The sequence below is a fragment of the Cupressus sempervirens genome, chromosome 4 (assembly GCF_028749045.1).
Source record: "Cupressus sempervirens isolate cs-2001-9-10 chromosome 4, ASM2874904v1, whole genome shotgun sequence".
Taxonomy (NCBI): domain Eukaryota; kingdom Viridiplantae; phylum Streptophyta; class Pinopsida; order Cupressales; family Cupressaceae; genus Cupressus; species Cupressus sempervirens.
This window is the reverse complement of record NC_143121.1, coordinates 913,831,889-913,846,438: the sequence shown is the minus strand read 5'-3', so window position 1 is coordinate 913,846,438 and position 14,550 is coordinate 913,831,889. Positions and strand designations below refer to the sequence as shown.

Here is a 14,550-nt window from a genome sequence, read left to right as displayed (position 1 = left end):
AAATTGATCTTAGTATCAGAATGTACCTCGTCTTCTAATTGCAACTTGGCTTTTGAATGCAACTTGACATCCATTGTATGTGACTCGACAATCACTGATTCTTGTTGATTAGCAACTTGGTTTGCAAAATTATCAGCATTATCAGCCATGTCTTCATAGTAGTACATAAAGGTTCTGCAATTTCTAGATTCCTTCTTTGGTTCATCTTCATGTACTTTTGTACATTCATCAAACTTTACATTTGCACTTTTCACAACTTTGTTAGTGCTAGTATTTAAACACTTATAAGCTTCACTTCTTGTGGAATATCCTAGTAATACACCTTCTTCACTTTTTGCATCAAATTTACCACTTTTGTTGTTCTTAAGAATGTAACACTTGCTTCCAAATACCTTAAAGTATTTAAGATTGGGTGAGTATCCATACCGTAATCCAAAAGGAGTGGAAATTTTACCTTTCTTGATTTGTACTCGGTTCAAGGTATAGACAGTTACACTGACAGCTTCTCTCCAATTTTTCAAAGCAACATTCTTCTCCATCATCAGTGTTCTAGCACAATCCATTACAAATTTATTCCTCCTTTCAGCAATCCCATTTTGCAGAGGGGTCCTAAGTGCAGAAGTTTTTCTTTTGATTCCTTTGTTATTGCAGAAATTTTTGAACTCATTTGATGTAAACTCTCCACCTCTGTCAGATCTCAGACATTTCAAGCTTTTACCAGTTTCGGTTTCAACTCTTGTTATATACCACTTAAACATTTGAAAAGCATCATATTTTTCTCTTAATAATATTATTTTCATTGTTCTAGAGTAATAGTCCACAAATAGGATAATGTATTTGTCACCTTTGTAGCATTGCACATCAATTGGTCCACATAAATCAATATGAACTAATTCCAGAATTTATTTTGAAGTGTGAGCCTTACTTTTAAAACTAGACTTCTTCATCTTGCCGAATTGACATTATTTGCAAATCATATTATAAGGTTTCTTCAGTTTTGGCAAACCTCTGACTCTTTTCATCTTATTGATAATAATCAAATTGTCAAAATTTACATGACATAACCTTTTGTGCCATAGCCACACATCATCAAATTGTACAACAAGACAAGTAGCATCATTCATGTCAAGATTATGGATTACCTCTAGTCTGATCTCCACTTCCAATTAGTTTTCCATCACTGTCATAGATCTTAGCCTTCCTGTTATCAAATTCAACTTTGCATCTTGAACTGTTCAATTGTGACACACTCAACAGATTATAGTTAAGTCCTTCAACATAGTAAGCATTGGCACACATGATCTTGTCTGTCAATCTTATTGGTCCTTTTCCTTTTATCAAACATGGTGCATCATTACCAAATCTAACACTATCTCTATTGTAATACTCAAAAGCAATGAACTTACTTTTGTCTCCAGTCATGTGATGTGAACATCCATTCTCAACGATCTGTCTATCATTTTTGTTCACATAAGATATAAATGCAATTGCCTCATATTCATCATAATCATCTTTCATAGCAACATAGACCACTTCATCATCATGATCATCAGATTCATCATTGGATTCTTCTTTAGCAATATAACAAGCATTCTTTTCCTTGTCTTTATAGCCTTTCCTACTGTCATCTTTTCCACCTTTGTATTTGTCTTCATTCTTGTTGTTTGACTTTTCAAAACATCTTGCTGCAATATGACCAACCTCGTTACAATTAAAATATATGATGGGTAACTTACCTTTGTATTTTCCTTTGCCTCTATGAAATTTCCTAGCCAACAGTGCTTCCAATTCTTTTAGCTCTTCATCATTTATATCACTGTCACTAGCAGCATGTTTGACCTTTTTTTTTTACCTATCTTTCAGTTCTTTTAGTGTCATCTTAGCTTTGAAAGAAGATTCAACATTCTTAGTTTTGAAATTATCAAAGTTTGAAAGTTCAAAAGCAGTGAGTCTACCAACTAGTCCTTCAAGAGTTGGATTACTGCCAGGAGTACACCTCAGTTCTTGTATAGAAGAGACTCTAATAGCATAGACAGTAGGGTTCTCAATACTTTGTTGATCATAGTCTCATCTTCAATTTGTCCACTAGATACTCGAATTGCATTAACATCTTTGATTCTTGCACAATACTGGACCATAGTCTCACCTTCTTCCATTCTCATTTCATCAAATTTTCATCTAAGACTTTTAGCTTTGGCTCTTAGCACATTCATCTCCTCCATAGATCTTTTGTAGGGCATCCCACATCTTCTTAGAAGAATCACATACTTTTATGTCATCAAGCTCTAAATAGCTTAAGGCAGATGCAATCTCCAAAATTATCTGATTGGGTTCCTTCTTTTGTTTCAATTGTTCAGCAGTTGAGGCTCCAATTGCATCAACATGTTCAGTGGTGATAGTTGATTGTGCATAATCTCCAAGTCCTCCTAGATGTATCTTCATCAAACTTTTTCATGCAGGAAAGTTTTCCTTATTTAACTTGGGCACCTCCTTTTTGTACATCTTGATATTTAGCTTTAAGTACCTTCAAACTTTTTCTTCACAAGCACTTGATGCTCTGATACCAATTATTGGAATGTTTAAAATAAATGGGAGAGGAGGAGGGGGGTGAATCGGTTATCCAATGTCCAAATGTACAAATAAAACTTTTCAATCTTCAACGTATACTTATGCATGCATTGATCATTCAATATCTTAAACTTTTGCATATTGTTGTCCTAGGTCAAAATAACTTTGTAGAAATATAAACATGAAATTAATGATACATTTTTGACACAAGGATTTAATGTGGAAACCCAATTTAAGAAAAACCACTAGTAACATGTTACTAATTTTCATTCTTCTAAAGTGAACCCTGTGAAGAGCCAACCTTGTTTAAGGTTACAATGCACACTATTAAATGTAACCTTGATTAAAGGATTTCAATCACCCTATTAAGAGTGAACCTTGTTAGATGACTTTAGAACATTCCATTAAAATGTCACCCTGTTAAAGGAATTACTCATGATTGTTACATCAATCTTAATCCAAAGGATTTCTCTAGACTGATACAATTGTTAGAAAGTAACAATATGATTTGATCTAATAACAAAACAACTCACTTGCAGATTACAAATCACTTGTTCAATCCTCCATACTGCTTGCATTCATCCTCTTCATCTCTAATAGCTTGTTCACCCTTCAAGCCTCCATCTCCTTAAGCCTTCTTTCTTAGTATGCCAATTGCAGACTCTTTCATTCAGCCACCATATGAAGCAACACCCTAGACTTCTTATCTATCTCAAGTTTGCTCTCTTGACAAATTTCTTCTAGCTTGCTATCTCTTTCAATAGAGAATTTAGATATTTTGTTGCTTAACCACAATCGTCCATTTTAGGGTTAGGTCAAATTCATTTAAGCTTCCCATCTTTCCATTACAATCCTCTTTGAATTCATTTCAAAACAGTTTATCTTGAATTATGTGCCACCAGCGCATCATACTTATCTTCCACGCGCTTCACACAATTCAAGAAATCAACATTGTCATCTCAGATTCATCAAATGTTCGATCAAACTCATTTTACTAGCACTCAGAAATAACATGTCTTCTCGGCAAACACTGTCTTCTAATGTTCGGTCAACACTAGGTTGCTCAGCATATACTAAGTTTCGCTCGGTCATTACTACCATCTTTTGACACTCGACACATACTAAGATTTCTTCACTCGACACCTACTATATTTCTCTTTGCTTGACACATACTAAACTTACTTCGCTTGGCTTCAACTAACTTTCTGCTCAACATGCATTGACTTGCTCGGCTTCTACTATTTGCTCGATTAGCCTTGGCAGACACATTTCTTTGCTTAGCCCTCTTCTAGTCTTTGCTCAAGTATCCTTTAATTATAGCCTTCAGTAGATAAACAATACACTATATCACCAAAGTCTTACTTGGTCTTAGTGCTCCTTTTATACATCATATAACTCAACCTTTCTCTAGGATCTCTTGTTATCCTTTCTTTTCAAATCCTCTTCATCAATCAATCAAATGATAACATTCAGACCAAAGTAAGCAATTGTCTCACCAACAAGTATCAGGTTTGATATCAATGACAAACTAATGATTGTTCCATAATAGGTTTCATCAATCATCTCCATTTCAACAATCTCCTTTCAACACCAATTGTGAGGAACACTTGGTAACCACGAAAATACAATCACCATAACTAGCGTTGTATAACCATATTCTTTATATGCCACCTCTATAAATGCGTGCATGAATCCTTTTAAAATGAATATGATACATGTAATCGGGCATCAAACAATATTTGATTAGGGAAGGGAAATCACTTATACAATATTGGTGATTTATTAATGAAGGAAATGTTGTAAGTATAACCAAGAAAGGAAGGGAGTTAATGGGAAAATGTTTTAGAACTTTTTCTTTCAAGAATCAGTTATGACACCTAGGCAGTGATTTGGAGATTCTACATATTCTGAAAAGATAGTTGGAGAAGGGGTTCTCTCTTTTTTAAATGGTATTTCGTGCTATGGAAAAGAGGAGGATGGTTTATTTTCTAATTGTAAAACGAAGGGGGTTTCTTTTTCCAAAAAAGTCTTTTGTGCTTTGGGGGGAAAGGGGGGGATTCTTTATTTTTTATCATAAAGGAGAAAGTGTAACAGGGTTTATTTTCATATTCAGTTTTTTGTGTGGATGGAAATTGTGGTCTTTTGGATATCATTTTTTATCAAGGAATAAATGTGATATATTTTAAATCTTTGAGTTTTGAATGTATTCATTTAAATTGTAGTTGATCTTTATGTCAAGATAGTTGCCTTGATAAACTCTCCATCCGTTATCTATTTTTTATATGTGCAAGAAAATCTTTGAGTTTTAAGTATCATACATATCTAAAATTAATCTTTAAATCTTCCCCTCAATCTGTTGATTGTGAGTGTTGAACTAGGAATCTTAAGTTCTTAGTTTAGTTATTTACTTGTAAAGTCCCACATCTATCTCACATGTGTGGATAGATGGTTGTTTTCCTTTTGTACCTTCTGGTTAAAGGCATACTAGTGATCTCATTATTTGCATACCAAACAGAGAGAGTTGTACCTTCATACCAAAATTCAGAGGGCCTTTCACATTTCAATTACAAGTGATCCAACTATTAGTTACACATTATGTCTTTGTGCTTACGTAATTAGGAGTCAATTTGAACGGGTTTTATTGAAAGTCAAATATGTTAACTAACAATTATGTAAACAAAGTTTTTTTTTTAATTGTTGAATGAGGATGGGATACCTTAGTTCAAGCTACACAATGGCTTGGTAATATGGGGGAAACAACTAAGTAATTGGTAGACAAGCCAAATGGAAAGGAAGAGAATAGTGTAGAAACTGCCAATCTAGTTCTTGCAGGGATTAACCTTGGTAAACAAGAACCTATGCTACCATCAGATGAGTCTACACTAGTAACAGTCGCTCTTAGTCTAGATATGCATATAAGCATGGAAAGGGCCAAGCAGGAAGAAGAGAAAAGGAAACTACAAAGGGTAATTGATGATTAACATCAAGAGGTAACTATGTTGAAGGAACGAGTAACACATATGACCTCTATAATTCCATACCTAATGCAATGTAGACCACCAACCCATGTATAAGCGTTATATTTGAAAGAGAAATTTTTGACTTATAAGTTGACTAGAATTGTGCAAGGCTTACTCCATCACTTGCCACTCCTCGTGAGTTTTAGTCAGCCTTCCAATCTTCCCATGATACAATAAAAAATTTATTGTGTGAGTTATACTTCATAATTATGCAGTGCTTAATGTTAGAGAGTGGAATCCCCTCCTTTATGTTGAGGATATTCAATTAAGGGCATACATGTCACAAGTGTAAAATGAATTGATCATAGAGAATCAAGTGCATCCCTATAGGCATGAGGAGATGAATCTTTCCTTTCCCATCAGGCCAAAGGAGGAGGATGCAAAAACTTATTTTTATGACTGGCTTAAGAGTACCTAGGCTGATGTAGGGAGTTCAAAGATATATCTTCTTAGGAAGGTTGCATATAAAGAATATGAAGATTTGGGGTCCACAACTTAAAGGTGGAACAGTTTTCCCAAGGATCTCAAAGTCAAAGAGACATATTCTCCACAAAATTATACCATGGCTAGTAGGCGGACACCATGGTACATTAATCTAGGTAGAACTAAGTTAAACTTTTAGATTCCTTTAAGATTCCAATCTCCACTTCTTGGAGTGAAGGAAGATGTTGACAAACATGTTATGGAAGTATAGGAAAAACAATAGGAACAGTGAAAGGAAACATAAGGATATTATTAGACCAATTCTACTGGTGGTACTGGACAAAGTTCACCTACAGATTTTAGGATGATGGCACAAATCAAGAATGACAGTTACTGGAGGACCAACAAGAACATCAATTGGAGGGAGGGGTGAGGGGGGGATAATGATGAGGCCAATTAATGGCCTTTATATATTTCCTATTTACATATGATAGTATAGGAGTTTTTTGTTGTTTTATGTCCTAAAGCTAAAAGATTTTTTTTAAACATTATCATGTATAAGTTGTTATCCTACCTGTACCTATTTTGGTTTGATACTCTAATGATAAATTTTCCTGATCAAAACTTATGGTGATGAATGAAAATAATCAAATAGTTCATAAGTATTAGTAAATTGATTATCTCTTATCCTAAGTGTTTGATTGGGTAAATGTTCCTATAGCCAAGTGTCCTATGTGCAAGAATGAGTTAGTATGATGAATGCTTTTATGAAATAATGGTATGATTACATGTTGTGAAATATTGCATTTTCTACTAATCTAATGCAGGAAAAAGTCAACATGGATGTGGGGTGGTAGCAAAAAAGGAGATTGACTAGTTCAATCTATAAGTGCAAGGATAAAAGCGACTAATTGTCATGGGGATATTCATTATCTAACAAGCGGGTCAAAGCAATAACCAACTACCAATGCACAAATCTAGTATCTTGTGGTCCAATATTCCTATGCAACTATTAGTAAGAAGCCTTGTTCTGATGAAGTAGGATTTATTATAAGTTGTACTTTATGAATGTAATAGCTTTGTCATATCCTCGTGGCAAAATAGGCCCTTAATCTAGGAAGTTTGTTATAGTTTTTTTGCTTTAAATAGGCTTCTTCTCAAACTTCTACTAGTGAGTCAAAGAAGTCATTGTAATTTGAAGTAAGCATTAGGCAATGAAGTATTTCATATTTCAATTTGTAACCAATGTCTCAAGCATGAATCAAGATGATGGTTTCTTGTTATACTTATTGTCTTTGCAGTGATATATCACCATGATCTCATCTACTCAACTATTGTGGAGGTGGAAACACAAAAGTAGGGACCTAACCAAGGCAAGCCTTCAAGCAACCACCCAACATTAATTTGTCTGCATGTGTGCAAGTTCGTGGGAGTACAAAAAATGGAAACTCAAATTCATCTTGAGATCATTTCCTCGTTACTTTCATAGCATAGTTGTACCATTTTTATATTTTGTTAACATATTATTTCATGTTTAGTAAGTTATTGTCATTTCCCTTGGTCTCTATGACAAACTTTGTATTTTGCTTGTACAACACGTGCGCTATAGTGTCATCCCCTATCCACATTGGCATCCTAGACTGGGGTGTGCATCTTGGATAGTGAGCTAGATAACTAAGCATTTAATTTTTGGTGTGCACTTTTTAATTTTGTAGATATTAGATTATGCATTTTTTTTTTGGTGTGTGCTTTTTAAAGATTTTGTAGACATTATATTATTTTAGACTAGCACTTGGTAGAAATTTGAGTTTCCCCATGTTTAATACTTCAATTCATTAAATTCTTTTAATCACATTAGTGTCTTGATCCCTAAGCTCCACTAGAGCGCTAAGGGCTCGTTTGGTGAGTGAAATAGGAATACATATTCTAGAATACGTATTCCACAATTTTTGAATTCCTTGTTTGGATGCACCAAAACAGAATTGGAATACAAGGTTAAATAGGAATACGTATTCCAATTTTGGTCCAAAAATGGGGTTTTGCAATTCCATCCAAATAGGTGGTATTGAAATACGTATTCTTATTCCAGTTATTTTTATTTTAGAAAACATAAACTTTCGGGTCCGCAAATTCCCATCAAATATTGGCTGAACCAAACAGAAAACAGGAATACGTTCTATTCCAGAATACGTATTCCGGAATACGTATTCCTATTCCGCTCACCAAATGGGCCCTTAATAGAATTGAGGTGGCGCATGGAATAGGTTATCTTTCAAGACATTAATCAATCTTAAGTAAATGAATTCTCCCCTCTCCGCGATATCACCCAAATTTCAATATGCTCAATAATGGAGTTTCCCCCGAAATTGAACTCACTATAAACAAGACCGTAACCAATAATAATTAGTTGAAACTCAAAACACAATAATTCAGGTTTGTTTACAGTCAAATTTCCACCAATGCGGATAGGCATTGGCAATAAATAATGATTCAGCTTTTGTTTGCAGTCAAATGTGCATCAACGGGGATAGACGTTGCCATTTCATGACAGGTCAGGTCAGAGGTTCGAGACACAATGGTAAAAAGAGCAAAAGCTCGTTTGGACTGCTACCAGGGTTCCCAGCCTCCAACCTCTAACTGGATAATAATAATAATAACGAAGAACAATTCCACGTACGAGGATTCCTTTTGTTTGATTGCATGATTATATTAGAAGAGGACAATTTTGATGAAGTAATCTTTTAAGGGTGTTTAAACCATGCTTACACCCTTATGCTAGCTTGCGCGCTTCAAATGATGAAGTCACGCCAGACGCATATGAGATTTTAAATGGGGTGTGGGTCCCATTTATATAAATATTAAAAAAATCTGATCATATACATGTTACTCGTAACAAACATTCCTTGTTACTCAACCATCTCTGTCAGATTAGTACTTAGAATATTGATTATATGTTAAACCAGTAGTCTTGACTCTTAACATTAGAATATTAGGTGTAATAAGAAGACGAATGACAGGCAAGAGGAAGGGGCTTCCTCGTCAAGTCTGACAAAAGAAGTGTTGGTGCATGTGGTGAAGCTGCAAGCGAGATCATGCCTGCTAAAATCATGGTGACAGCATGGACGGAGCAACCACTCGATTGTACTGAACCCATGTGCTCACTGTACCCAACACCCATGTGCCCACTGCCAGATTATCCTTCCTCAAAGACATTGCGATTTTTATATCCAAGAACCCACATGAAAGAATGATTGCCTAAAAATCATGGGATTCAATAAAAGATTCTATATCCACCATGCCTGTATAATGAAAATCCACCAAGATCTTGAAACCTATGCGTATGTATAATAAAATCCATTTATCCACTTTTGTGATTGTATTCACCGGCTCCTGAGAATATATTAAAGAGATGGCTATATGAAACTGAAGAAACCAGAAACATTCCCTGAACAAGAACAAGGATGATATCGACAAACACCTGCTTTATTTTTCATATTTTCAATTACACTCAGAAAATATAGAGAGAGAAATACACAAACATGTCACGTATATAGTTCACTATATAGCCAAACCTATTCTAAAACTTTGTTACTTGCACACACAAGAGCAGAAATATTTCTGCTCTTTTACCCCATAGTAATGGAGATTATTTGTAAATGTATGATGCTTCTCCAGTCCTGGAAATGTTGTCAGATGAAACCAAACATGGCTGTAGAAGCTTCGTTGCCCCTCAAAACATGGGCTATCTATCTCTGCAATGCATCAGACTCATCATAGGGCGACATAGCAACAGTGTCCAATGCAAGCCCTTGAACTACCAACAGGCATCCCATATAAATGTCAGCACCATCATTATGCTGTCTATTTACAGACTGGAAACTGTCATGGTGAAGAGACAATCCCAGAGATATGAAGGAAAAACCCAAGGCTCATCAAACTTGCCTTGCGTAGCACAATCTTTAAAGCTTTAGTAAGTAGCATGCACAAATCCTTCCTAAGTAAAGCATGCAGCAATCCTTCCAAGAATAAGATGTCATATAGTTCTGAATTATGTTTCTGGTCAATTGCCAAAAATGAATAAGGTAGGAGGCATCTGAATACCCGAAGCCAACCAAAAAAAAAGCTCCAAATATTCCCTGCCCTTTTGAAGATTTTTCTTTGTATATTCAGGTCTTCATACACTCATTTCCCTGAGACAAACAAATTGATGCTCCCCCGCAGCAGAAATATAGCAGGAATGTCACTACATCTTCAAAGGTGACATGAGCTGCTAAACTCTGCTGTAAGAGCCATCCACAGACGCCTCCAAAAAGAAGAAGATTTTAGAAACTCCTACAATTAACACTTGTTCCAAAAACATCCGTGTATACACTTACAGTAAAACTACATATGGCAATCTACAGACTCGATGAAAATAAATGAGTGACCTTGTGTCACTCTGGCAAAAAAGATAAAATTAGATATCAAACCATAGGCCAAAAGCCTTCCTTTTCTATATCAATGAGCTTACTGAGGATCCATAACTCGTGAGATCAGGCCATGCTCCTCCATTCCAGTAATTGGCCGACTCTCCTGCGGAATCAACAAAAGGCACCTGCCAATCTGAACCGAGTTCATTATGATTCCCTTCAACCTTGACTGATTCCGAGGACAGACTTGTAACCCCTTCAGACTTCTGATCGGTCTTTGAGGTCTCAGCCGTTTGATCTTCAAATGAAAGAAAAGCATTATGATCTTCACTTCCCGGGGCATTCTCTACCTGCCCATCTTCAAAGTTAACACCCATCTTCTGTTGCTGCTCCTGCTCCTGCTGTAATCGCCATTGTAGAGCGTGATCATCCATACCAGGAAGCAGCGGCATGGCATAAAAGGGTGTCATTGCTCTTGTCAGTAGTTGTTGGGTCTCAAAGAACGCATTCCTGTCTCTGGTTAAGCTAGAAAACTCCAGACCGGGATAGCTCGGCTTGAATGAATTGAGTGCGTTCAGAGCAGAAAGTGAATTCAATGATGAACTCTGCGGATCTAGAGTGGTTGGAGCACCACATGAAATACCCAGAAAGTTTGAAGTATTGCAGTTGGCCTCTTGCTGGATTCTGGTGAATGGGAGACTAGTCATGTTCATGTTATTTCCTCCATAATACATTGAAGATGGAGGAAGGGGAAGAGTTGGATCAAAGGTAGAACAATTGGGTATTTGTGGTTCAGTGACAGTCGGAGCTGCTGAGGTTGATGCTTCATTGTGAGAAGGCGTGGGATGGTCTATCGATCTCTTTACTCTCTTGTTTTTCCTGCAACCTCCACCAACCGGAACATTGCGAAGGGATCCTCCCTGGGTCCAGTACCTTCTGCAGGTCTTGCAGAAATGGCGAGGCTGCGAAAGGTTGTAGTTGTTGTAGTAGCAGAACTTTGTGACTGTTGACTCGCATCTGGGGCATTTTAAGGCCTGTTCAGGTTGAGGCTTCATCCTTCGCTCCAGCATTTGTGGCGGCCTCGAGCATGACATTATGTCCTCTGGTAGCTTTAGTGCACTGTTCTGCATGAAGCTCTGCACAAATTTAGACAAATGTATATTAGAATTCCACTGCTTCAAGCCCATACGCTAACATATATGTGAACTATTTTTATGGGAAAGTGTTTAGCCCAAGATAAGTGCCAAAATAGACTGGACCATGAAGTCTCTTAACAAATCCGTATATATAAATCCAGGTGAAAATACACGTATGCATATGTAAGAAAAACATTGAACGACATTATTCGGGGGAGCTGCGATGTAAACAAATTGTACACAGTTTTTCCGGACGCTTTTCTTTCAGTCAAATAGACTGAAATCTGATGTAAAAATTGAATTGAGACATTTCAAACTAGATTGAAAGCGCATAGTCAAGGAAATAGCTCTAGATGCAATAACAGTCATGGATTATGCCTACAGAAACTGTTTGTCAGTTGCAAATATTACATTCTGATTAATTCAATCCAGAGCCAACTGTTAGAAATCCACAAGTCCATGGATCTGAAATGGCAACAAGCATAGCCTTGTTCATGTATGGATGCAATGATGAACAAAAATATCCCTTCTCAATCCTGCTTGAGATGGTTTCTAGTATTTCATAACAGAAAATTAACGCCCAGACCACTTCTTTTAATACCTTTTTATTAACAAATATGAATACGTAACACCGTATCAAATACCAGAGACGATTTGCATACCACATGACAAACTCCATTCTCTGATTTTGATATACGCTCATTAGCATTTGATATTGTGGAAGTGAGATAAATTTAGAAGGCCCGAAGCACTTATGGGCTCATTCCCGAATCCCCGTCATGAACTTACACTCGATCCCTGAAGAATTAACTCAGGAAAATAAGGAGGTAACAGTAAATTGCGGCATTCTTTAGTGAACCGTATGTTGTTTTGAAAAGCAAGCTCAAAGTAAATACCTCATCGCAGGCTATAACTTCAAAGGATCATCTATGTAAGATAACAAAATAAGAATCCAGTAATCCTAGAATAACAAAATATAAGAGTCGCAGTTTTCGAGAGAGGCTCAAAATGCCGTCCGACAAAAGATTGATCCTTAAAATGTCGCTTCTGCAACTGCGGAAGCAGAAGCATGAGTCGTATTCTTCTGAAGATACCCAAGATGTCCATATATAGCATAAGTTAGCACGAGAAAGTAACCTTAATCTAAAGTTTAATCTCCTGTGGATGAACCCTTAACAAAAGATTCAGGCTAATATTTACTGTTTTGAACAAATCTGATTCAAGAGCAAGAGATTCGTATGCAGATTTGGGGAACCGATTCATGGTGCTGTCTACTCGAGGGCGCTGCCGTAGAAGACCAGACTGAAAAATATATAACACGTTGTGCTTTTGGATCACTGTACATGGTCCATAATTGTAGATAAAAAACGAAACCAGCATTCCCTAAGCCTTGAGATTACCGCGACTAGCATGAACGATCAGATAATAGAATGGAATCCTTATTGGAAAAAAAGGAAAAGGAATCCAGTTGAATAAGATGATCGCGGACATTTCAAAAGCTTATCCGAGGGCTCGATCCCTGAAAGGATCAACACCAAAACAACTAAAGAAAGTTGAAACATAATGCTACCTAAAAGTTAAAAGACAGATACATGATCTTAAAGCGCTTTTGAAGAGATTGTCAAAAGAAATACAAACTCCTTAAGGATCCAAACCCTTACAGCGCCGACTGCACTACTAAGGGAAGAAAAACATAGTGATACATGAGAGAATTTATGGGCCATGATCGTTGCTGTAAACCTAAGATTCGACTCATCTTTAGTAAGGCAAATCCTCATATTTTCTTCACCAGATATTGTAGTTTCTTCAAATTACATATGTAGTTTCAAGATGACATGAGTACGCAATCGTTAAGGATTATCTTGCAGAGAAGAGAAGGAAATCATCCGCCATGTTTCTGCAATATGAATCAAGAAGACAAGCCCACTATCTGGTTCTCGAGAGAGATTTCAAAGCGGCGCCTCCTAAAGGGACCGATCCCAAACAAGTCCAGAAAAAAGAAAAGAAACCCAATCATACTACCATTTATCAGACGACGGCACCATCTCTATCACATTCTGCTTGTAAAAGCCCAAGCAAGACAACCCAACCCACATGTTTAATTTAGAGTATTACAAGAGAAAACAATCACATATACTTCTGGAGAGCTGCTTCAAAGCAAGTAGGTTGTTACGCAGATATGAAGAGTAAAGCCATATTAACATCTGTCAGATGACTATAAAACCTAACAGACATGATCTCTGTTGTAGGGCAGCTTTATGCAAGGAAGGAAACATCCTGATTCAACTACAGATGATCCAATTTTCTCTGACAATTGGCTTACCTAGTGTTGTGCTCATTCATGTGCTTTCAATCAAAGGCAAGCATTGTTTTGATCTGCAATAGAAAGAGAGGAGGGGGTGCAAAGTAGATTTTACCTGTGTCCAATCGGCTGAATCCATGCAAACTTCCGCGGAGCTCAACACCATCTTCTTCCAAATCAACTCCAAATCCCCAAAACCAACACAAACCCACTTCTCAGATCCGCTTCAAAACACTTCCCCTCGCTACAAAACTCCTCTCAACCGTGTGCCAAACAATCTCTGGAACGCCAAAGGCCTTTTGATCTCGTACTGTGTAGTTCTCAACATAACACGGAACAATCTCATTTGAGGCAGCTGCATACAAAGCAAAGTAAAACCACACTAGAGCAAAAAGCAAGGAAGGAATGAAGGGGGATTTAAACCAGAAAGGCTTTTAGCGGCGGGACATAATATGACACAAGTAGGAAGCAGATGATCACACAGCATGTGGTGTGAAATACGAAGGACCATTTATAGGAAAACAAAAACAACAAACAAGGACTGGAAAGAGAATTAAAGACTCCCTCGACGGAACGGGACACAGCCCACCTCGAACACGCAACTCCAGAATTAACAAAACAAAATATTCCGCTACAAACTAATATTTTCAAACCCGCTGTCCCAACAGTTAACCGTGTGGGGCAAACTAAAA

General features: G+C 36.8%; 1 protein-coding gene across 1 annotated transcript; it reads right to left on the bottom strand.

Annotated features, from left to right (window-relative positions):
* Positions 1-9,476: 9,476 nt before the first annotated feature.
* LOC149564375 (uncharacterized) lies at positions 9,477-14,340 on the bottom strand. Its single transcript, XM_089827433.1, has 2 exons — positions 13,974-14,340; positions 9,477-11,556 (listed from the first exon to the last, which is right to left on the bottom strand). The coding sequence occupies exons 1-2, from the start codon at positions 14,022-14,024 to the stop codon at positions 10,504-10,506; spliced, it is 1,104 nt and encodes a 367-aa protein (XP_089683559.1). The 5' UTR covers positions 14,025-14,340; the 3' UTR covers positions 9,477-10,503.
* Positions 14,341-14,550: the final 210 nt, after the last annotated feature.